The 24,158-nt window shown below is 35.4% G+C and overlaps 1 protein-coding gene and 2 long non-coding RNA genes across 3 annotated transcripts in view; 2 read left to right on the top strand and 1 right to left on the bottom strand.

Annotated features, from left to right (window-relative positions):
- The window catches only part of LOC137490042 (uncharacterized), an 846,477-nt gene that overhangs the window by 774,223 nt on the left and 48,096 nt on the right, over positions 1-24,158 (top strand). The gene's annotated exons all lie outside the window — the stretch shown is intronic.
- On the top strand, positions 2,693-19,728 carry hirip3 (HIRA interacting protein 3). Its single transcript, NM_199823.1, is given in 8 exon segments — positions 2,693-2,799; positions 5,184-5,304; positions 9,193-9,346; positions 9,419-10,003; positions 11,539-11,702; positions 12,280-12,430; positions 14,471-14,569; positions 19,263-19,728. Coding segments are annotated over 8 exon segments (1,533 nt in total). The 5' UTR covers positions 2,693-2,731; the 3' UTR covers positions 19,454-19,728.
- On the bottom strand, positions 9,764-16,841 carry LOC141381158 (uncharacterized). Its single transcript, XR_012400890.1, has 3 exons — positions 16,604-16,841; positions 14,215-15,555; positions 9,764-13,132 (listed from the first exon to the last, which is right to left on the bottom strand). It is a non-coding gene; the product is annotated as an uncharacterized lncRNA (long non-coding RNA).

Here is a 24,158-nt window from a genome sequence, read left to right as displayed (position 1 = left end):
TTTTCAGGAGGATTTTAATAGATAGTGATGGAGCTATTCTAATCTCAAGGGGCAAGGTGTTCCATAACCGAGGACCTGCCACAGGAAAAAGCTCTGTCCCCTCTACGTTTCAGTTTAGACTGGGGAACTAAAAGAAGATTCACTTAATCTAAGAGATCTCACTGGAGTGTAAAAATGCAACAGCTCTGAGAGATAGGTTGGGGCTAGATTAGGAAGGGATTTATACATCCGTAAAAGCACTTTAAAATCAATTCTGAATTGGACGGGACAGCCGATGGAGGCCCCTCACAATGGGGGTAATGTGGTCATATTTTCTGCTATTACAAATAAATCTTGCAGCAGTATTTTGGACCAACTGAAGATGAGAAATTTTAAAATTTGAAATATCACAGTAAAGTGCATTGCAGCGTGGACAGTCATCTCTAGTGTGGTGGGATTTAAGAAATGATTTGTTAATAAGTTGATATTTACTATTTAAATTATTTTATGAAACGGGTATAATATCTAAATAAGTGAACATTTATTTGTATGATGTTATGTTACATGAGCACGTTTTTTTTATGATTAAAAAATTTAAACATTTACATTATATCACGTTACATGCCAGGGAGCAAGCAGAAATGTATCTGTTAAACAGATTCACAGCTTTTTACAGCTTTATTATTAGTAGATTCAGAAATCAAAGACATATAGAGATTTAGATTTTCAAGAAAAGTCTTTTGGAAATGTTTACACTAACAAGATTTACATTTGTGTATAAAATAGCTAAAAATATTAAATAAATAAGAAAACATCTGGATGATCATTCTGATGGGTAAATCCTAAAATACCATTTTCATATTTCAACATGGCATCAGGGATTATACCGCCAAATACAGTTGAAGTCAGAATTACATAAGTCAGAAGCACATGACCATTTAAAAAAAAAGTCAGATGTTAATGTGACTAAACTTTTTTTCTTTTAGGTAAGTTAGGATTATCAAATGTGTTTCTGTCATGCTTAATAGCAGAATAATGAGAGAGAGATTTTTGAGAAATTGTTATAACTTTTCTTGAAAGTCAAGTTTACATACGATAAGAATATTGTGCCTCTGAAAAAGCTCAGATAATGGTGTCAGGGTTTTGGAAGTTTCTGATCGGCTAATTGACAACATTTAAGTTATTTGGAGGCACAACTGTAGAATAGTATTTAAGGAAAACCTCAAACACACGACTTCCTTGTGTGTCAACATGTGGAAAATCAACAAGCCAGAATCAACAAAAAAGCCAGATTACAATTTGCTAAATTTCACCAGGAAAAAGACAATTTGGAGACATGTCCTGTGGTCTGATGGAACTAAGATTGAATTGTTTGGCCATAATGACCAGTGTTACATTTGGAGGACAAAGGGGAAAGCTTACAAGCCTAGGAACACCATCACAACAGTGAAGTATGGAGGCTTCAGCATCATGTGGGGCTGTTTTGGTGCAGGAGGGACTGGTCCACTTCACAGCATAGATGGCATCATGAAGAAAGAACATTATGTAGAAATACTGAAGCAACATCTCAAGACATCAGCCATGAAATAAAAACTTGACCACAAATGGGTCTTCCAAACAAACCATGACCCTAAGCATGTAGCTAAATTAGTTAAAATGTGCTTTAAGGACAACAGAGTGAATGTTTTAGAGTGGCCATGACAAAGCCCTGATCTCAATCCTATAGAAAATTTGTGGGCAGAATTGAAAAAGCTTGTGTGAGCAAGACAGCCAACAACTCTGACTCGGTTACACCAATTCTGTCTGGAGGAATGGGCCAAAATTCCTGCAAACTATTGTAAGAAGCTTGTGGAAGGATACACAAAACATTTGACCAAAGTTATACAGTTTAGAAGCAAAGCTAAAAAAAATACCAAGGACGTGTGTAAACTTTCGACTGTCTAGAAATTAAAAAATTCTCATCAAATATTCTCTCATTATTCTGGCATTTAGCAAATGTGAATCATTTAGGTTATCCTAACGGACCTAAAGTAGTAAACGTTTAGTATGATTTACCATCAGACATTTTTAAAGAATGGTTATGTTCCTTTTTTAGAGTGTATGTAATATTCTGGTTTCAACTGTACATGCCAACTAATTCTCATTAGATTATAAGTAGACTGTTTAAGGTTGTTGTAAGTTGACATGTACTTGCAAAGCCTCTTATACTCAGTTAAATGACTGTTAAAATAGCAGTAGTAGCAGATATTAAGCAGACAGTCTACTAATACTCAAATGGACCATCGAAAAAAAGTGTTACCATTAATTGTCTAACATAAATTATATTATTTGCCCAATTATCAAAGTAAATGGACTTATCTTTGTGCGACACATCTCAGTTGTGCCAAATTATATAATTATGTGGGGAAAAGTTGTGCTTGTAAAGTACAGACCACGATAACAGACACTGTTTATGAAATTAGGATAATTAGCTGATTAATCTGATTAATTGATTGTCAATGTATGATTAAGATTAGCGAAACTAATTAAATTAAGACCGCCACTTTCATAATTATTCAAAACAACAGCTTTTATAATACATCGTTTCTTATTTTTCCATAAATTGTGACATGAACACGCGTCAGAATGAAAGTGTGCGTAATGACGTAAAGCAGCGTGGCCGTGCACAGCAAAGCGCGCCAAGGTTGGGTCGCGCGCTTAGCACGCAGGGAGTACGCAGTGTTGTAAAAGTGGCACAAATGCATGAAAAAACATGGCCAAAGAAAAGGACGCGATAAGAAAGTTTGTTGTGGCTCAACTGCAGAAGTGCTCGGACCTCAGGTAAACTGCGTGCTCAAAGAAATGTCGAAAGTGCTGTCAAATACGAGCTTATAACGAGTACATATGAAAACAAAACGTAATGTTGGTACGTCGTGCTCCTCAGGTCTCACGTCGGCTCGTGAGTAAATGTTAACAAAATGGAAAATTAACCAGTAAGGAAGATACATTATAAAATACTGTTGAATCTATGCATGAATACGATCACATCACATAGGAAGCGGTTTCATTTGAAGGTGTCGTGCTTTGAATGTGTATATTACGTTACTCAAGGGACACTAACAGTTACTATGTTGTGTGACGCAGCTCATGCATCGTAATAAGAAAATATTATAGTATATTTTACGTATATATATTATAGTAAGAGTTACAGACATCTATTTGTGCTCGTCTGGTCGATATGACAGAAATAGGAAAACATCTCTTTATTGTTTGGCAAAATTGTGATTTCTAGATATTTTCCATGTTTGTTTTTTATTATAGATTTTTTTATTCCACAAAATTAAAGTAATAAGTGTCTATTTTATTTAAATTGAGATTTGTAAATCACCTGAAAGCTGAATACATAAGCTTTCAACTGATGTATACATTTTACTTTTGTTAAAATATTGTTATTATTGGATAAGACGATGTTTGACCTTGATACTATTTGAAAATCTGAAATCTGAGGGTTCAAAATCAAAATATTGTAATAATCACCTTTAAAGTTGCCCATATGAAGTATTTAGCAATGCATATTACTAATGATTAGAGTTTTGATATGTTTACGTAGGGATCTTCATGGGATTTGATCTTTTATTAATATTCTAATGTTTTTGGCATTGAAAAAAAATACATTTTACCCCTAAAATACACCTGTGCAACATTTTATTATAACATTACAACATTCTGTTAAATTGTCATGTATAGTCAATCTGAAACATGCAGGCTATGTGTGTGTTGTTTATTGAGGTAGACTTGGTTTTATATTCACACATTCGTTCTATGACAATTTGTGACATGCTCTTATGTTGTTTAACACAGTACTTTAATTATTCGGTCTGAAATCACATGCAAGTATGACTTGAAAACAACATTAGCACTTTTTTTTGACTGTGAACATTGTTTTAGTTTGATAATTGGCGGCTAATATAATTTTACTGTTTAGAATTGGCAAAGAATACTTTTCTGAAATGATATTATTAAGAAGAAAGTCTGAATGCACGAATATAAAACCAACTTTACCTCGATCGATGCATTGTTTCTAAAGGAGTTTCCTGGGCTCAGATATTAGATGAGGTGACAGATAAGCTAAAATGTTCATAACTTTCACTTGCACTACTTGACAAAAGTCTTGTCGCCTATCCAAGTTTTAGGAACAACAATTAATAACTTGACTTAGTTGATCATTTGCTGTCAAAAGTGGCTTAAATGAATGGCAAAGGCCTCTAGAATACGCTTATTTTACCAAAATATTGTGTATGACACCCATGAGCTTGGAGGACTGCATTCATACATCTCTGCAATGACTTAAATAACTGATTAATAAAGTCATCTGGAATGGCAAAGAAAGCGTTTCTGCAGGACTCCCAGAGTTCATCAAGACTCTTATGATTCATCTTTAATGCCGCCGCCTCCATCTTACCCCAGCAATGATCAATGATGTTCATGTCTGGTGACTGGGCTGCATGGCCAATCCTGGAGCACCTTTCAGGAACTTTGATGTGGAGGCTGAAGTATGAGAATTTGCCCTCTTCAGTGGTTTGTAATGTAATGGGCAGCAAAAATGTCTTGATACCTCAGGCTGTTGATGTTGCCATCCACTCTGCAGATCTCTCGCACGCCCCCATGCTGAATGTAACCCTAAACCATGATTTTTCCCTTTACCAAACTGATTGATTTCTAGGAGAATCTTGGGTCTATGCAGGTTCCACTAGGTCTTCTGCAGAGTTTGTGATGATTGGGATGCAGCTCAACAGATGATTCATCTGAAAAATCGACCTTCTGCCACTTTTCCAAATGATCAAATAGAAGTCAAGTTATTATTTGTTGCTCTTACAACTGTTGTCGACGACAAGACTTTTGTCAGGTAGTGTATATGTAAACAGAAATACGATGGCCGAAAAAATTGTGGTTATGTCCATGCATTGCTTTATAAATCGATATCATTGAAAAAGATCTAGTCATACCTTATATGTAGTTATTTTGTAAAATATATTGATACATTTTGCATACTCCATATACTACTCAGCCCTACTCAATGCCATCATACGCCGCAATAAAGAAGAAAGAGTGTTTTGGCATTTTGCAGTGCTTCGGTTTGTCAAGTTATCTCACATTTTCCATTGATTTCTATCATGGTCTATCAGAATAACATTAGCACAACTGATTTATCGATACTCTTCCAGCACACTGACTTTAGGCATTCTGAGGAGGAGATACCTGGAGAAAGTGGGAAGAGAGTCGCTCAGTGCACAGGACAGACAGCTGATGAAGGTTATTGTTGAGGAGGAGCTTTTGAAGATGCAGGTAAACAAGTGACTGAAAAGTCATGCTTGGTTTACTACTCTTTCGTTATGCTTGTGGCTGTTTTTGCCCGAATGACTTTCATTGTATCTACATTTTTGGATTGCAAAGCTATGATGCCATATAATCATGCATTCTTGATTGTTGATGGTTTTCCCTGTTGGGATAAGGGGTGCAATTTTTAAAGTTGGTCGTCAGTTGCAGTGCAAATAAAAAGCTTTGTTTCTGGCTTTTATATGGAGTGTGTGCATGAGTGTATTAGAGAGACATTTGCACACTTGCTTTGCCTGAGAAATTCAAAATAAGCAGCTCAGCTTTCAGAACATGGTTAACACAGTAAGTGTATTTATGCATGCACGCTATAATCTGCTGTTATACTGTATAGAACTCCATATAATAGCCAGAAACGTTTTTTTTACTCAGGCCTGTCTAAAGGGTTAATGCTGCCAACTGATGATCAATAGTAAATATGACAAATTTGACCTCCTCCCAACAGAGAAAACCACCAACAATCAAGAATGCATGATTAAATGGAGTCAATCAGACAATTTGCAATCATAAATTGTTGTTATAATGAAAGTCAATGGGGCAAAAACAGCCATGAACATAACGTAAGAGTAGTTAAATGAACAATTCAGAAGGGTTAATTAGAGGATCTGTCTATTAAAAATCATTCATGTTCTCCTTATAGAAAAACTCTTAAGTTCTCTAATAGCCACCAGGTCCTGAAGCATGTTACCAGAGTATTACCTGACTACTGTGGATGCCACCCTGTAGTATATAGTCCTGTCACGATAAATAATTTCTTTTGTGTGATTTATATTGTCATAGAAATTGTTATTCATTTGTTAATTTTTATGAAATAATACATACACAAATACATATAAATGTATATACATTTAAAAAAAAATCTAAATATTAAAAACTTTTAAGCATTTAGGATGCTGATGACCATTAAATGCCTCATAACAGTCTTGTGAAAAGGGTCCATTCGTGAATTATAACATTTCTTTAAAACCGGTAGTAGTTTTTTAGAAAAATGTGAAAATTCACCTTTTCTTTTCTAAAAAAAGTGTTCCTAAACTCGCTGACGCCTCCAACAGGAATTAGATGACATGACAGAAACTGTGTAATCTCAAAGTTTTAAGACATTAATTTTTATGTAAACATGATGTGCAAAAATATAATCAAAACGGCAGCAACACCAAAGCTCCAAAAAATACAAATTTATTAAATTAAAAAGGCTAACACAAACCATGTAACAATTTGAGCACATCAGACAGTATTCATCACAGCATGTTGTGCTCTTTATACACTTCCGGATCTCATACATTATCACAACAAAAAAATAGAAAAATACACATTTAGTAATTTACACAACTTAAATATTCAAACCGAAAGTATTAAACAAAGAGTAAACATCCAAAAGGCTTCATGTTGTAACGCCAATTTATTAAGATAGAACTAGGATCTAGGATCTTCTTGGATCATGGAGTCGAATAGCCCATCCATGTTCAGAATTTTAAAGGCCTACTCGTCTTGCCAACATAACAAACCACACAGGCATTGTAACATATAGATAACGTTTGTGGTTTTGCAAGAAATTGTATATATTAAGTGGTCAAAAATGAAGGTCATGTCCATGTATTGCGCGATAAGTCAATATATTGATTATTGTGACAGGCCTAGTAGTAGATGCTGATATTCATGATATTGTGATAATGAGCATAATATTGTAAGTATGATCGTGTAAAAATACTGTAAATAAATAATTATCTTTATATATATATATATATATATATATATATATATATATATATATATATATATATATATATATATATATATATATATATATATATATATATATATATATATTAGTTTGTATTTCCAGTGGTTGTTCATCACTGCAGCAAGTACTTGAATACTTAATAGACCATTTATTTTGAACTTGAATTGACAATTATACACATTCATTTGAACGCAGACATTGAAAATTCTGTGTCCATTTCTATGTTTGTTTGTTAACTCTGTACAGTAAGGCTCCTTTTGTTATCAGTTATTTTTACTAAAGCCAGTGCAATGATGACTACAACTACATTACATAACTTTTTGTAAGCTTACTAAAACGTTATGGAAGCTGTAGGCTTTTAAATAAGCTAGAACCTCATATTTAACTAAGTTTAGTTTTATTTAAGTGTGTAGAGTTAGTCTTTTACTTTTTTTTTCAGTTGAGGTCTTTTGAGCAGTACAGTTTTTGGAAGAAATGTGCTCATTACCAGTTGAAATTGAAGTTTATTTTGACTAATTATTGGTGACATTGCACAGCATTTTTATCAGCTGTTTTCATACAAGTCATTTCCGCTGTATCATGATTAATTGTTCTGTCTTTCAATTAGCATAAATTCATATACCAGGGTATCCTCAGGGTCTTAAAATGACTTCAGTTACAAAAAGTAATGAAGGTAGCATTGTTTGCTCATGGTTATTAAACTTTTTGTTTTGGTGCGTTAATCTTTGTCATTAATATTATTCAGAAGGTCATGATTTACACTCATTAAATAATAGCTTTGTATAGCTTTTATTTTACATTCTTCAGTGATGCAAAACACAGATGTTTTGGCACAATTCCTTATTTAAATTTAAATTCCTTATTTAAATTATAATGAATTAAATTACAGAAAATAATTTAGGCCTGTGGAAATATACATTTATTTAATCTATCTAGTTACAAATTAAAAGTGATATTTTATTTGGTTTTTAATGATCTAATTTCATTCAAAACTTTAGCTAGGGTGTAAAAAAATATTAAAACCTCTTGCTTCCTAAGCACTGGCTGACCCAAAGTTATGCAAATGCTACCGGCAGGGTCTCAACGACTCTTCCATTGTCTTTGGGTGATACTTTCAGGCCAAAGAAACCCTTTTGTTGATAGAATTTTCACCTACCAACTTCATTTGCATGCTTTGTTTAATCATCTCATTCTCCACCTAGCCACTCCCCCTCCTAAAACACATTATAGACTCATTTTTAGACTTGATTTCAGACTTGTGAAAGACTTGTAATTGACTCCTGTAGGCTCTTGCAGACTTGTGGACTTCTTGAAGGTTCTGTTTGACTGCAGATTAACCAACACGTCTAAATAAAGATGTTCTGCTTGTTAGAGTCTCCTGGACTGGGTTCTCTCTCAGTTATGTTTTTTAAAACAGACCTTAAAAAGTCTTAACATAACTGAAATCTTGTTTTGTAGGTCTTAAACCACTTTAAATGGGTCTTAATTTTTAATTTATATATGTAAAATTAACCAATCGATCCAACATGCATCCAATCACCAACAATACATACTTTTAGCAAAACTATATTCATAACTAAATCATAGCAGTCTGTTGTGCATGCATTTAGTTTTAGTAAAGATTTTTTAGGTTATGTTGAAAGAAATGGATGTATAAAACTAGGGTTTGCTTGATTTGACACTATTTAAAATATGTGGCTGAGAAATATCTGATTAGAATAAGTTTTTTGATGGGGCCAAGTATATTTTTTTTCTCCTGTGCCATTAAAAAAAAAAGCATCTTTAGAGTTCTTAAAGGTCTTAAAGTCTTAAATTTGACTTGGTGAAACCTGCAGAAACCCTGATATACATATTATTAGCAAACCTAAAAGCAGGTTTCTGATCAAATGCCAAAGTTTTTACCGTTTCTTAGCTGGAAAATGTAGGAGGACTTTTAATAAGCTTTGTTATCGTTAGTATTGTTGGTGTGAAAGTGTGTTCAGAACTCTCCAAACATGCAAAAAAGCTTGTTTATTAATATGACGTAAGTTAATGATAAACCACGTTGTTCATGTTTATTTGAGGGCTCAAGTAAACCTTAAACCCCTTTCAATTTCCAGGCTAGCAGTGACGATGAGCCTCTTATTAAGATGGTGAATCCATCAAAGACCCAGAGCAAAAGAAAAAGAGTGGATGATGAAGACGATGAGGAGGAAGAGAGGAAAGTGATGGATAGGACAAAGCGATCACGGCTGGAGGAGTCTCCTCCACCAGGTATCTATGTAACATTGAAGAGTTGCTTTATTGTTGAAGTTTGTATGAGTAACTTTCTAATCCCTGTTTCAGATTCCCCCGACTCAGGCATAGAGAAGGCTATGAATGAGGTAGGACATAAAGAAGAAGCGGGAAGTGATAAAGACACAGATGAAGACAGTGAGGAGGAGGAGAAAGAGAAAATGAAGGGAAAACCACAGAAAAAGAAAGGAGGGAAGAAAAGCCCACTGGTTGAAGACAACAGGAAGAAAAAGAAACTAAAGAAGAAGACGATTGAAAGTGATGAAGATGAGGAGTTGGAGGATTCTGAGGAGGAGGAAAGAAAAAAACCGAAAGAGAAAGAGGATTCAGACAGCGAGGAAGCGGCTAAAAGTGACTCTGCGAGCGATTCTGAGGACGAAAAACCGAAGAGCAAAACAAAGACACCGAGCAAGAGAAAAGATATAAGAAAAAAGAAGCCAGTTGAGAGGGATGTTGTGAAGGAAGTGGAGAGAGAGGTGTTTGGTAGCAGCTCGGAGAGTGAAGAGGAGAAAAACCAGAGAGCTAAAATAAAAAATGGGAGCATCTCTGAAGATGAAAGTGCTGGAGACAGTGACGAGGAGAGAGATAAGAGTGAAGATGTTGCTGGTTTACCCTCTAAAGAGACAAAGAATAATGGTAAGAATCCTTTTAAGATCAAAGCTGGTACTTGTTTAAACCTCTCTTTTTTACAATAGCTATGTTTCCATCCATGTCCAAGTACTGGGTTGCGGCTGGAAGGGCATCCGCTGTGTAAAACATATACTCGAATAATTGGCGTTTCATTCCACTGTGGTGACCCCTGATAAATAAGGGACTAAGCCGAAAGAAAATTAATGAATATATGTTTCTATCATCTGTTTTTATGCACATTTTGGAATTTTACATAAAAACGCTTAATATAAACCAGGGTTCCCAGGCCTCTTGAAAGTCTTTGATAGTACTTGAATTTCAGACATGTGAATTCAAGGCCTAGAAAGTACTTAAAAACAAATATAGGTCCTTGAAAGTGCTTAAATTAAATTTTTGCCTAAATTAAATGTAATTACTTTATGGTGTTATTTAAAAAGTTAAACAAAACAATAATGAAAAATTATGTTTTTTTTTTTCCTTCAGAAATATTAGTGGTTCATTCCGCTGTGGTGACCTGTAATAAATAAGGGACTAAGCCAAAGGAAAGCGATTAAATAGTATTGCATTTAGCAAGTTTTATTGAAGTTCTTTGAAGATGACCATGTAAAAACTACATTTTAGGGTGCTTTCACACCTGCCGTATTTAGTTCGGTTGAAGTGCACTAGAGTTCTCGAAATGTGTAGTTTGTCTAAAGTGATGTATACAGACTATATAGTATACTGTAGGCAGAGATGCAATCAGCCAGCGCAGTCGTACCTCCATAGTCAAAATCAACATTTTGTGTCTGCCGATTTGTTTACTTGTGGAAGTTCTATTGGCATTTTCCTGCACATGAGTTCTGACCAATCGAAAAGCAGTTTAGGAAATATGCTCAACATCTGGCCAATGAGTGATGTGGATTTTGTCTGATGACTGCATTTTGGTTCTTTTCAACTGGTTCGAACCAAAGCAATCAATGTGTTGTAAAAACGACTCAAAGACGGCAGAAATGACACATTTAATCATCATTAATCTGACTTTTTCCAGTGTAAATTTAAAGTGTAATTAAAATGTTAAGTGTGAATTACAAAGGTGCTTGACTTAAAAGTTAATGGTGCTTTAGAAAGTCCTTGATTCTGTTGTTTATGAAAGAGTGGGAACCCTGATAAACATGAAGATGCATATACGTTTTGAAAATGCTCATGAAGAAAGAAGCAAAACTTTGATAGCAACACATGAATGAATACATTTCATCATGCATATAAAAAAGTTATGTGATTTTATTTTAATGGATCATTTGATAACAAAAATGTGGACCGACCACAATGTAAAATGTGGTTTTTTTTATTTTTATTTTAAAATCCCTCAGCCAAAGTCATCAAAGTGGTAAAGTATTATTACCTCCAGAACTGTTGAGCATCTGCACTCTCAAAATGTCTCTTACACCTTCAGTAAACACTATATTCATTGTGTTCTACCTGTCTTCTTCTTGCACACAAGTCTAATTTGCATCTTTGGATGTAAATGATTAGAATCTAGTCTTTTCTGCTATTCTTGACAGAGAAGTTACGGGACGGTCAGGAGGAAGCAGAGGACTCTGACTCCTCATCTCTTCCCTCACTGGAGGACGAGGAGGAGCAGGAGAAAGAGAAGACCAAGAAAGAGGGGAAGAAAAGCGTGAGAAAGAAGAGCAGCGAAGAGAGGGAGAACACATCCAGAGGAAAGGCAAGATGACTTGCTGAATGCTGTCATTCAAGATGACTCAATGAATGCTGTCATTTTAAAATTTCACAATATTTCATTGGACATGTTTTGATTTTTTTTAATGTACCCTATATGGTCCAGCAGCTCTCTGCTGCATTTAGTGTCTATCTAGCCTGTATAATACCTTACTATATTGGCTTGTAATAAAAAATCTTCCATACAGAAATGAAACTTTTGCAATGGTGGAGGGCAAAAACTACAGTAGTCAACATTTAAAGTGGATCATCACCTTTCATCAAGGTTGTCCTAAAACTATTGAACAGCACCCATTCTTGTCCAAGGACAATTTTTGAAAACTATTTTTGATTCACTTCGAATGTTGACTACTGTACATAATATAACAAGACACTTAATATTTTATATATAATATTAAGTTCATTTAAAAATACTTCACAAATACCTTGCTTGTGTTGTGAATCTATTTGACAACTTTTGACGAAAGGATTAGAAAACTATTCCCATTTAAACATGGTTTCTGAGCTGATTGTAATCATTTTAAAAAAATGTGCGTTTACTGAACACATTTATTGACCATCAGGATGAGGAGAATAAGGCTGTGTCCAGACTGAAGCGCTACATCGCCCTCTGTGGAGTGAGACGAAACTACAAAAAGCTGCTGGATGGCTGTCGATCTGTAAAGGCAAAGGTGGCTGTGCTGAAGAAAGAGCTGGAGGAGCTGGGTGTGGAAGGTTAGTGTGTGTGTGCGTGTGTAACACGCAGTGTACTGAATGTTCACAACAATATGCTAAGAGACACGCAAATTTGCTGTCGATCATTGTTTTGAATCATGTAAGTGGATGAACCTGGGCTATAAACACTTTCTGCTTTAGTGATAAAAACAAATAGGGATCCAAATGCTGGTACAGTGCTTTTTATAAACAATTATTAAAACTGATATGGATTAGTTTCTAAATGTTATATTGCCAAAGCTACTACACATACATTCAAGTTCATGCAATGATCATATCATCTGCCATTTTACTATGAGAAAACCCTACATAAACGAAACATCTAGGTCTCAGATTTCATCTCCTCATGTGATTTAAAGGGATAGTTCACCCCAAAAAAAAAACCTTCAACCATTCACTACCCTAGTATTTGTTTTTTCTCGACTATACTTTAAAATGTGCGGGGTTCCACACAATTCCTTATGTTGCCCTAACACAAATCGAAGTTAACTTAATCGTTTTTAAAAATGTAAGTGAATTTGACATAAATCAAAAAAGTTGTCCCAAAAACAATTTAAGAATAGTGTTGTTTTAACTCATTTTAAATAAGTAATTCGAACAAGCAGCAAAATTCATTTTAGAGTTTATAAAAATATCTTCTTTTAGTTTGGAACAAGTCAATAATGAGTAAATCATGACAGTTTTCATTTTCGGGTGAACTACCTTTATTTCAAATTTCATTTATTAGGTTTTTACATGGAATATCAACCATAACAGTCATTTTATAATTATCCATCCATGTTAGTGTTTACCCTACCCCAACCCCAGTTGAACATTTCCCTCCCTCAACAGCCTCTGACTTCTCATTAAGAAAAAAGCAAAGCAAAACATAAAAATAAAATAATAATAATGATAAATAAAATTAATAATTAACCATAATGATAAAAAAATTAAAAATTAAAAATTAAATAAATAAATAACTAAATAAGATGAAAATAAATAATAAATATGTTTTTATTCTTATGTTATTGCTCAGTTTCAGAATCAAGAGAGTTTGCTAGTAGATAATCTAAAAAGGGGCGCCACAACTTGTCAAAGGTCTTTAAAGAACCAGTAAGTGATAGTCTAATCTTTTCCAATTTAATACAAGTAAACACTTCTTTTATCCATGCATCAAAAGATGGTGGAGTGACATGTTTCCACTTTAAAAGAATGAGACGTCTCGCTATTAAAGTAGTAAAAGCTAAAGCCTTTTGGACCATTACTGAAAGGTTGGCATCTACTGCAAACCCAAAAATGGCCAAAAGTGGATTTGTATCCAGATCTATGCCGAATGCATCTTTTAAAGTTTTAAATATTTTAGTCCAATAAACAAATAATTTGGGGCATTCCCACAACATATGGATGAGATCCGCTGGTGATTGTTTGCACCTATTACATGCATCGCTGACAGAAGGGTATATTTTAGCAAGTCTAGCATTAGTGTAGTAAACTCTGTGTAGGATCTTACATTGTATTAGCCCATGTCTTGCACATATAGAAGAGGTATGTGTGAGCTCAAGAATATGCTCCCAGTGTTCATCAGAGAACTGAAAACCTAAGTTCTCTTCCCAAGCCCCTCTGGCTTGATTTGCAGAGCTTGGGTTAATATTGTGATTCAGGTTATAAATGGTAGAAATGCAATGTTTTGAGTGTGGTTCAAGCTTTAATAAGTTATCTAATGGAGATTCAGGAGGTCGATTTGGAAAATGAGGAAAGAGTTTTTGCACAAAGTGCCTGATTTGAAAAAAAACGAAATGAACTACCTTTAAAAACCTTCCTCAAACACACTTAAAGTCCAAGTTCTTTACTACAATAGTTTTACTTTACTAATACATTACTTTGTAATATTACCGAAATGTATAGCTTGTTTGTTTACACATGTAAATGCAAATTATTAAAACATCAAAACTTAATTTTTTTTCTAAAATATTTCTGCATTTATAGGGCCCTGTAATACTGTATGTGGCAGAACTGTTGTGCAAATTCATATATTACTGGTGAAATATGTCTCTCCCTCAGGTCAGCCCTCGATAGAAAAGTGCAAAAAAGCTCGACTAAAGAGAGAAGAAGCGCAAGAGCTGGCTGAGCTGGACATGAGCAACATCATCACCACTCAGGGTAATCACATTTGAAAAACATTTCCAAATTTAAGGGAATTATACACAGGGTTCCCACAGGTCATGACATTTTTGGAATATCATAACATTTTATGTCAGGGATTTTTGTTTGTCGCTTTGAATTTTAGTTCCCAGTTATTAAAATGTAATCTATATATTTTTATATCAAGCTGTTTACATGTTCTAGCTATTTTTCAGCTCGTTCCTCACACACTCATTAACTGGCGATCACTTTAGTCAAATGCAGTCTCCAGACTGTACCTGTTAACTAAAGATAACATGTCAGGATAAAACAAATCGTAAGGGCTTTGGGTTCAAAATAACCAGCTTAAAGACTAGGTGTTGAAAGTAGACGATCACCCAAACATTAAGCACCACCAAATCTGCAGTAAGTTATCCATTGTCAATCATATTAAAGTCATGCAAAATTATGTTCAAGCTAAACCATTTTAATCAGGGTGTCTGTGTGGTTGTAAATAGTCTTAAATGTCTTAAATACAAACTTATATTTTTAGGCCTTAAAACGTCTTAAGTTCACTGAAGGAATGCATTAGAAATGTTACAACCTCTTTGATGTTAGTCTAGGGTAAAAGGAAAAACATTTAAGGTATGGCAATTTTACCTTGTGATGGTGGAAGCTAAAAGACAGAAAACGGAAATTCCAACAAAAGTTATTTAATTTACAAAAGTGAAACCCACACAAAATGCCCAAATATATATATACAAAACAAAATATTTACAATAGATGGCCTTCTGAGACTCAGACAAAATGATGGCGTTCACTTCTTACCTGGTGTCTCTAACAACAACTTTATCTACGTGTTTGCAAGATGGAAGTTGTATGACATTTTTCTTATCCACCCTAACTCTCTGAGAAAAGAGTGAACTTAGTGAGCTGGGTATGGTGTTGGAAATAGCTGGGCCATCAAAGTAACAAAAAAAAAAAAGAAGCAAAACAAACATTTTATTCCCCACTGAGTTTTAAATCTAAAGTATGGCAACATTATTTATTTAAGAATGGACGACATGACAGGACAGATGCAATTTGCAAAATGTGCCGCACATCTGTAAAATACACGGGCAGTACGACTAATCTGAAATCTCACTTGAAGCGGCGCCACGGTGTTGTTGTGAAAGCATCTTCCAGTGTTCCAGCATCCCCGGCTTTCGCACTGCTTCAACTGTAGCTACCAGCTCCAAAAGTGGTGAGAAGCATTGCAAGTTTTTTTTCCATGCGCAACAGTTTTGTGCGCTCGACGCCAATAACGGATGTTACTGCATTGTTCATCTGCAAAGATATTCAGCCTAGTGTCACGGAGAATGAAGGTTTTAAACACCTCCTCCTGTTAATTTTTATTTAATTATAATAATAATAATATTATTAATAATAATAATGATAAAAATAATGGGTGTTACGGTGGCACAGTGGGTAGTTTGACCACCTCACAGCAAGAAGATTGCTGGTTTGTTATATTTTTATTAGCCTGTTTACAGTGACAGTGATGTTTCAAAGCAGCATAACACTGCTAGTTCACAACCTTAAGTTTTGAATAATCAGTGGCAAAATATCTTTGTAAAACTTGTTTTCATAGTTGAAAAGTTAAATCACAATTCTTGTTGTGCAATGCTAAACCTTTATGTTGAAAGAGTGCAAATATATATATTTTAATATATATTGCACTTATACATTCTGTTTATCTTGAAAATACTTAAATAATATGTGCTATAGGTTCTAAAATGGCCCTCTACTGTAAACTGACACTCTGGCTCTGAGAGAAAAGCCAGTTTGTAAAAAAAGTCTTGGTTTTGCTTGGTTAATAAATAATCAAACTCATTCAATGGCACAGCATCCTCTTTCACATCATCTCATAAACTTGATCTAATTAGTTAGTGCTGAATCACATCGTATCGTGATATGGGTGTGAATCGTATCGTGTTGCATCGCAATATGTCACAAATGTATCGCTAATATATCGGATCGTATTCTTTGTATAGAGATGCGTATCGGATCGGCATTATAGCTTAGATGCCCAACCCTAGTGGAAAAGAATTTTGCACAAACGAAAGTTAAGCAATGTTGAATTAAATATCAATACAGTGTCTGCAAAAATAAACAAAAACGAGATCAAAGAAAAGTGCATTTCCTGGCGTCCCTTTTTATATTGCTGCGCTACTTCGCCCAATGATGATCGGTCTCCTGACCAATTAGCTGTCGGAGTAGGCAGACATAATGAAAATGACAAGCATAGAGGAAGAAGGGCGTCACACACCAGATGCGCCACTCAGCGCCACAACATTTCGCGCACATGACGGTTGAAAGTATCGCACACTAGACTCGCACATTTGCTTGCTGTTTAAAATAAAACTAATCAGATGGCGCTCTGTGGCGAGGCAGAAATATGAACAGTGTCCCGAGTCGTAGCTGGGCGCCGCCGACTAGAAGCGCTGGTTTGTGTACCCTGATAAAAGCCTACGTTTAGAATTCTGAAATGCGTGGTGCTGCGCGTCGTGTCGCCAAGCAGCACTTCTGGTGTGAGACCTCCTAGAGAGAGAAGGAAAAAATACAAAACATATACGTCTACAGACATAACAGTAGATATAAAATCATTTTAAATTGTGTCTTTATATTGCTATGTCCATGAAAATGTATTTATCTTATAAAAATATTATGTAATTAATTAATTGTTATGTTTTTATAATAATATAAATATAATAAATTTAAGTTATATTGTTTGTTTTATTGTATATAAGCTTGTCATTTTAAAATAAGAAAATAAATCTTAAAAAAATGCGTAAGATTGCGATATCTCTTCCAATTCCAATTCACCGAAATAGGGATGTCTTTAAATTCCCTATATATCAACCATTTTTCCCAACCCTTCCTGAAAATATCCATTTTCATCCTCATAAAAACTGTCAGTTCTTTCATTATTCTTCAATTATTTCAAACCACTGCTAACGTTCAACATTGAGTCTTTAAGCTAGTTCCTTGTTAAAGTCTTTTTGCATGCCACAAGATGAATCTTATACAAATATTGGTCACCTCTGGGGACAATCTCCTTAAAGGGTCACGAAACACCAAAACACATTTTTTGAGCTGTTGACAGTCGTATATGTGTCCCACACTGCTAAAAACACTATTAGGACACCTATATTTCACTAAAAAGTGTACATTGGTTGTTTTTGCGTTATTTCAAGCAAATTCGTACTTCCTGTTTGAAACGAATTTTTGAAGCTGCGTCACGGCCATGACATAATAGCGTGTATTCCAGCGTGCAGACTGGACGTCTGTGCCTGAGTGAGTCTTATTACGTCTTACAGTGTGTTGCATTAATGCATGAGTAAGGCTTGGTTCAAACCAATCAGCGCGCTCTATTGTGCAACTTCATTAATATTCATTAGTGTCACCGTGTTTACATTGCAGAGACGCCACGTTGTGTTGGCAAAACAAGCGTGTGCTTTTATAGTTTGCTGCCGTTAAGTTTTGTTTTTATTTTCTCTCTGTGAGAGCGCAGCTTGAGACAACAATAACTTACATGTCTAAGGAGGATTATTGTTTACCTGAGAGCTGTTCTCATCTGCAAACGCTGAGATCCGGATTCGCTTGTAGTCTCCTCTTAATAAAGACGCGCCTCTAGTTGCTGGTGATTGTCCTGTCTCTACAGATTTGGTAAGTGAGCGACCAGTGCTCTTTGTTTATTCAGTTTGTTCGTATCGAACTAAGTTAACTATTGCACCGAGTGTAAACATGTTAGCACCACAACCAAACTTTAACCTCGTGTAGGGTTTTTACCGCATTTTGTGACCGGAAAAACACACGCAGCTTTCTGACACTACCTGCTGTGTGCATCTAAGTTTCCAGGAAATGCTGAGGGTTTTTTTCTCTCATTCGCCGTGCGGTATCAAACATTGCATGAAAAATACACGCTTAGAGCAGCTCCTCGAATCAAATATCTTGTTTGTCGCGAGGGACATGAATGAATTCCGTGAATCAAAAAGCCAAACTGCAGTTAAAGTCCAACATTTAATAATTTGGCAAATAATTCGACTACAGATGTCCATGTAGGTTAAACACCATCACTTTCTCCTGTGTGTATGTGTGTGTATTTTGACTCTGAAACTCGCGCGAGCCCAAACAGACACTCCCACACCATCCCACTTTAGTTCCTCCGACACTCCTCCCTAAACAGAGCTGGACACGCCCACTTTTCTGACTTTCTCCAAAGTAGAGGTGTGAAAACACCCTGCTGAAACGAGGGGGTTTCATGGCCCTTTAAAAATAATGCAGTCCCATGAACTGTATCCAAACACCTAATATAATAACAATCTGCACATCATCCCAAAATGGTTAAATTTTCCCACAGCTCCAGAAGATATGGGTATGATCTGCTTCTGCCTGCCCATACTGTCTCCAGCACATTTGTGGTCTTGAGGTCTGTTTGCGTTTAATCCTGGGTGTTGTAATAATGTGAAATATGTTGTGAACTAGTAGTTTGGTGTATTTCGCACATATCATACCAGTCAGCTTCTGAAATTTTAGTCTTTGATTCTTTATCCCATTTTAGTGTGGGAGCCAAGGTTATGGAGATTTAGCTTTTTTGTTAGGGTAAAAACTTGAACTGGGAACCCTGTTTGCACACTGATTGGCTATTAACTTTTATGAAATTACACCTTTTTTATTTTGTCATTTTCAGGACGTCCCAAAAGGAGAGCAGCAGCAGCAGTGTGGCCCCCGGCCCAGAATGCCTCCCCTCCCTCCTCCGCTTATAAACGTGTTGTGGACTCTGACTCGGACAGTGGAGACAGTCACACAAACAGGGGCCGCAAGAGAGGAGCCTGGGCCAACCTACACGGCATCATTAGTGATGATGGAGACAGTGAGTAGATGGCCAGTCCCGTCTATCTACAGTCCATTCCGTGAGTTCACTCCATTTCACAAGGAACTCTGTAAATCTGTTCAACTTGCTCTTATACATCAATCTGTTCCTGGGCAAAGTAATTTTATGTGTGTGCTCCTGTGATTTCATTCCAACGTTTTGTGTTTTTTTCTTACGTGTTTTATAATGGTCAGTTTGTACTTTGAACGATATTTAAGTGTCTTAAATGTGTTAAATAAGGTGTATGCAGCTTTGACAATAAAATGACATATGTTGAATTGGCTTTGCTGTCTTTGCGTGTACATTCATTTATCAGTCGGGATAATAGAAGCACTTCAGATCAACTGGAAGAGCAACAAAAGACAGATGCCGGGACAAGTCTAGGTTAATTTAGCATTGTGCAAATGTTTATGAAACAAAGTGTAGATGAAAAAACAAATAGATTTAGATCTGGAAGAGCTTACTGTTATATTTTAGAAAATGCATTTTGATAGTATGGAAAAGAATAAGAAAAACATTTAATTCACCTTTACTTGTATAGCGCTTTTACAATGTCGACAGTGTCAAAGCAGCTTCACATAAAAGATCATAGTAAATTGAAACAGTGTCAGTTCAATTTTCAGTGTTTAAGTTCAGTTTAGTTTAGCTCAGTTCAGTGTCGTTTAATAATCACTACTGAGAGTCCAAACCCAGAAGAGTAAATCCATCGATGCGCAGCTCTACATATCCTGAACTAGAGATCTGTGCGGGACTAAATTTTGAATCCCGCTCCCGCCAGGTTTTAGCCCGAACCTGACTGCTCCAAGCTTATATTTAGGATTTGCTGCCCGACCCGTTCCGTTTTCTACCCGCCGCGTCCGTTCCTGCTAACGAGCAGGGGAGAACAAAACCGAAAACCACCCAGCTATACAGAGTCTAGACACCTATAACAAGTTGTCTGTATAAACACACATGCATAAGCACCACGCAAGTGACACACACAGACAGCACAAAGCTCTCTCTCTCTCTCATTCGCACACACAGCAACAATTAAGCTAAACGCAGCATCACGTTGTCTCATTCACACACATATGCATGCTTGCTCGCTCTGGAGTCAGGAGCGATATTGTTAGACCGCCCACTCCTGTCCAAAATTAAACCAGTTACCGACCGCTCCCGTGCTTTATTCAGAAATTTATTCCCGCACCGCAGAAATCTGGTCAGGTACCGCCGCGGAAATGCAGACCTTTATCCTGAACTATGCAAGCTAGTGGCAAAAGCTGAAAACTTCACCAATTGGCGAAAGTGAAGAATAAAAAAAAAACTCAAGAGAAACAAGGCTCAGTTGGGCACGACCATTTCTCCTCTGGCCAAATGTCTTGTGCAGAGCTGCAGTCTTGGCGCTGGAGACTTTTGAGCACAGTCTCAAGTATTTGGCTGAATCTCTGACTGTGTATTGGAAAATCTGTTTCTTTGAAAGTAATGGATAGAGAATGGCATCTGTAAGTTTGTTTGTTTGTTTTTTTTTGTATTATTGGGATTTTAAAGGGAACTTTTTGAAAATTTAAAAAATTATGAATTAACCAGTTAACCCAGCGTTTTGGAGATATTGATAGATTAGACATTTGGTAAATATTACACTACCTGATAAAAGTCTTGTCGCCTATTCACGTTTTAAGAACAGCAATTAATTATAATTCTAGTTGATTATTTGATATCAGAAGTGGCTCATATAAAAGGCAAAGTCCTCTAGATTACGATTATTTTACCAAAATAAAATATGATCACGCCTTGATTTTTAATGATTTAATTAGGACAGTAAGGTCTGACTTTGCTTAGACAAAAGTCTTGTTACTGTAAATAATATGCAGTATAGAATATAAAGTCATGCTGCAGTGGAGGAAGAATGAATTGTGTGTGACTCCCATGAGCTGGGAGGACTGCATCCATACATCACTGCAATGACTCAAACAACTGACTAATAAAGTCATGTGGAATGGCAAGGAAAGCGTTCTTGCAGGACTCCCAGAGTTCATCAAGATTCTCTGGATTCATCTTCAATGCCGCCTCCTTCGTCTTACTCCAGACATGCTCAATAATGTTCATGTCTGGTGACTGGGCTGGCAAATCCTAGAGCACCTTGACCTTCTTTGCTTTCAGGAGCTTTAATGTGGTGGCTGAAGTATAAGGAGCACTATCTTGCTGAGGAATTGGCCCTCTCCTGTGTACAATTGTCTTGATACCTCAGGCTGTTGATGTTGCCATCCACTCTGCAGATCTCTCGCACGCCCCCATACCGAATGTAACCTCAAACCATGATTTTTCTTTCACCATACTTGACTGGTTTCTGTGAGAATCTTAGGTCCATGCACGTAGCAATTGGTCTTCTGCAGTATGTGTGATGAATGGGATGCAGTTCTACCTTTCCAAATGATTAACTAGAAGTCAAGTTAATATGTTTATTGTGTTTATTGTGACATTTGATGAATATTTCAACAAACACATGTAGACTGCTGAATCGTGTCAGATCAGTCAGCTCAGCTGTCATCTGTTCATGCAGAGGTTGATACTAAATCCTGGCTGTGTTTTCTTTGACTGTAACGTTACCTTTAAAATACAACATGATACATCTCTATCACTCTCTTGTCAAGTTTAATTATAATTTAGACTTTTTCCATAACAAATCTGGTGAGCTAAATAGGTTAACTTTACTCTGATTGTGTTTATGTTTGTCCGTGTTCAGCTTACATCATTGTGTGTGTGTGTGTGTGTGTGTGTGTGTGTGTGTGTGTGTGTGTGTGTGTGTATGTGTGTGTGTGTGTGTGTGTGTGTGTGTGTGTGTGTGTGTGTGTGTGTGTTTGCATGTCTGTAGAGCGGCAAGTTAAGAGTGGAGCTCATTAATATTCATGACATGAGCCATATATGGTCATTCATGGACCTTCTGATTCAATGGGAATTTTATGTAGTAATAAAATTGCTTATAAAACTGTTTCTAAAGATTTTTTTTAACTAACTGAAGGCATAAACCGACTATTAAGACATCAGAGAACAATTTAACTTATTAAACCAATGTAGTATGTGGCACCTTTTAAAAAAAAAAGCATAAGAAATTAACCTTTTAAAATCCATAAGCATCGAATGTTTGATTGCTCATTTTTGAAGTTTGGTTTTTGGGAGAGATATTCATTCAGCTATTTTATTCTTTCTTTCAGTGATAGATATAGTCTCTTCTTTCTCTTGTTTTATGTCCATTATTTTGCTGAAATCGAAGTGTGTGCATTTCAAAATATTGCGCAATGAACACTTCTCATTCTGTTTTTGCTTTATTGTGCAGGCAAATGCTGAATAAAGCTATATTGTGAATATACTATAGCTATATTCACACTGAACTGAGCTAAACTGAACTGAACTTAAACTCTAAAAACTGAACTACACTGTTCCAGTTACTATGACCATTTATGTGAAGCTGCTTTGACACAATCTACATTGTAAAAGCGCTATACAAATAAAGCTGAATTGAATTAAATTGAATATTCAGTTTTTCATTAAATACAATTTAAAGAGTGGTGGTTTCTAACTTTGACACTTCCAATATTTGTCTACACAAATCAGAAAAAGATGTGGATTTCTTCTACATCAGGTAAGATGCAAGTTTTAATTATTTACTTAATTTTAAATATATTTTAAATGTGAGGTTATCTATTTTATAGTTATATTATAATAGAAATATATTATAAAAGAAGTTATATATTTATTTATTTCTTTTTTATACTTTATATTTATTTATCTTTTTTAAGTAAAAAAACAAGGGAAAAATGCCAATAATAGATTTAACAAAATTAAATAAAATACATAATACAATAAAACACCGAAACTTAAATGAACAGTTGACTGGTCACATATTTCCTTACAGGTCACATGAACAAATGCACATAGAAATCAGATTACACTGTGAAAAGGCATAAGTACAATCCATTTATTTATTTCAATTAATTTTTTTTTACAATAGCCCAGCCAGGCCAGAGCAAAAGCCCTTTAAAAGAGCGAGACTGATCATTCTAATGTAGTGTGGGGAAATCTGCAAGACTGGAGATGTTTAGTAAGTGCAACATTGAAATATTATTGAGTTCTGAAGTTACTGCTTGATTTAGGATGAGTTCATTAATGATGTGAAGTCTTGAACTTATAAAACCACAGGCTATTAGTAGTTTTTTTAAGAGTTTGTATCGTTCTTCTGTTTTAAAATAAGGTTTGAGTCAGTTTCATAATTTCACCACTAGATGACGCTGCTCACGGCACTTCAAATTGAATCATTTTGTCCTGTAGGTTACTGAGGTTTCTTTCGCTTCAAAGGCTTCAAATTAAACATGTTATGCTCTGTCACCTCAACTGATTCTTTCAACATTAAGCGTTTTCCACATTGTAAAGGCTAATGTTTTAAAGGGGAGACTGATGGGCCAGTTATTACACTCTAAAAATATATGTTAGTTAGTTAAATAACTTAACAGGTTATAGCTAACAAGTGTTTTCTGTGTATTTACGCTTGTGAATTGCATCATTGGAGTTTTATTTCTGCTCTGATCACTTTTTTTTCATCATTTTTTTAAAGTTTTACCAAAGTGACTTTTATTGATATTTTAGTAGTTTAAGACAAGATATTATAGAAATATATAGAAATAATATATAGTCAGATAATTCAATCTGTAAAATAACTAAAAATGCACTGGCAGCTTA

This window comes from Danio rerio, chromosome 3 (genome assembly GCF_049306965.1).
Source record: "Danio rerio strain Tuebingen ecotype United States chromosome 3, GRCz12tu, whole genome shotgun sequence".
Taxonomy (NCBI): domain Eukaryota; kingdom Metazoa; phylum Chordata; class Actinopteri; order Cypriniformes; family Danionidae; genus Danio; species Danio rerio.
The sequence above is the reverse complement of the archived record's forward strand: the minus strand, read 5'-3'. Positions and strand labels throughout refer to the sequence as shown.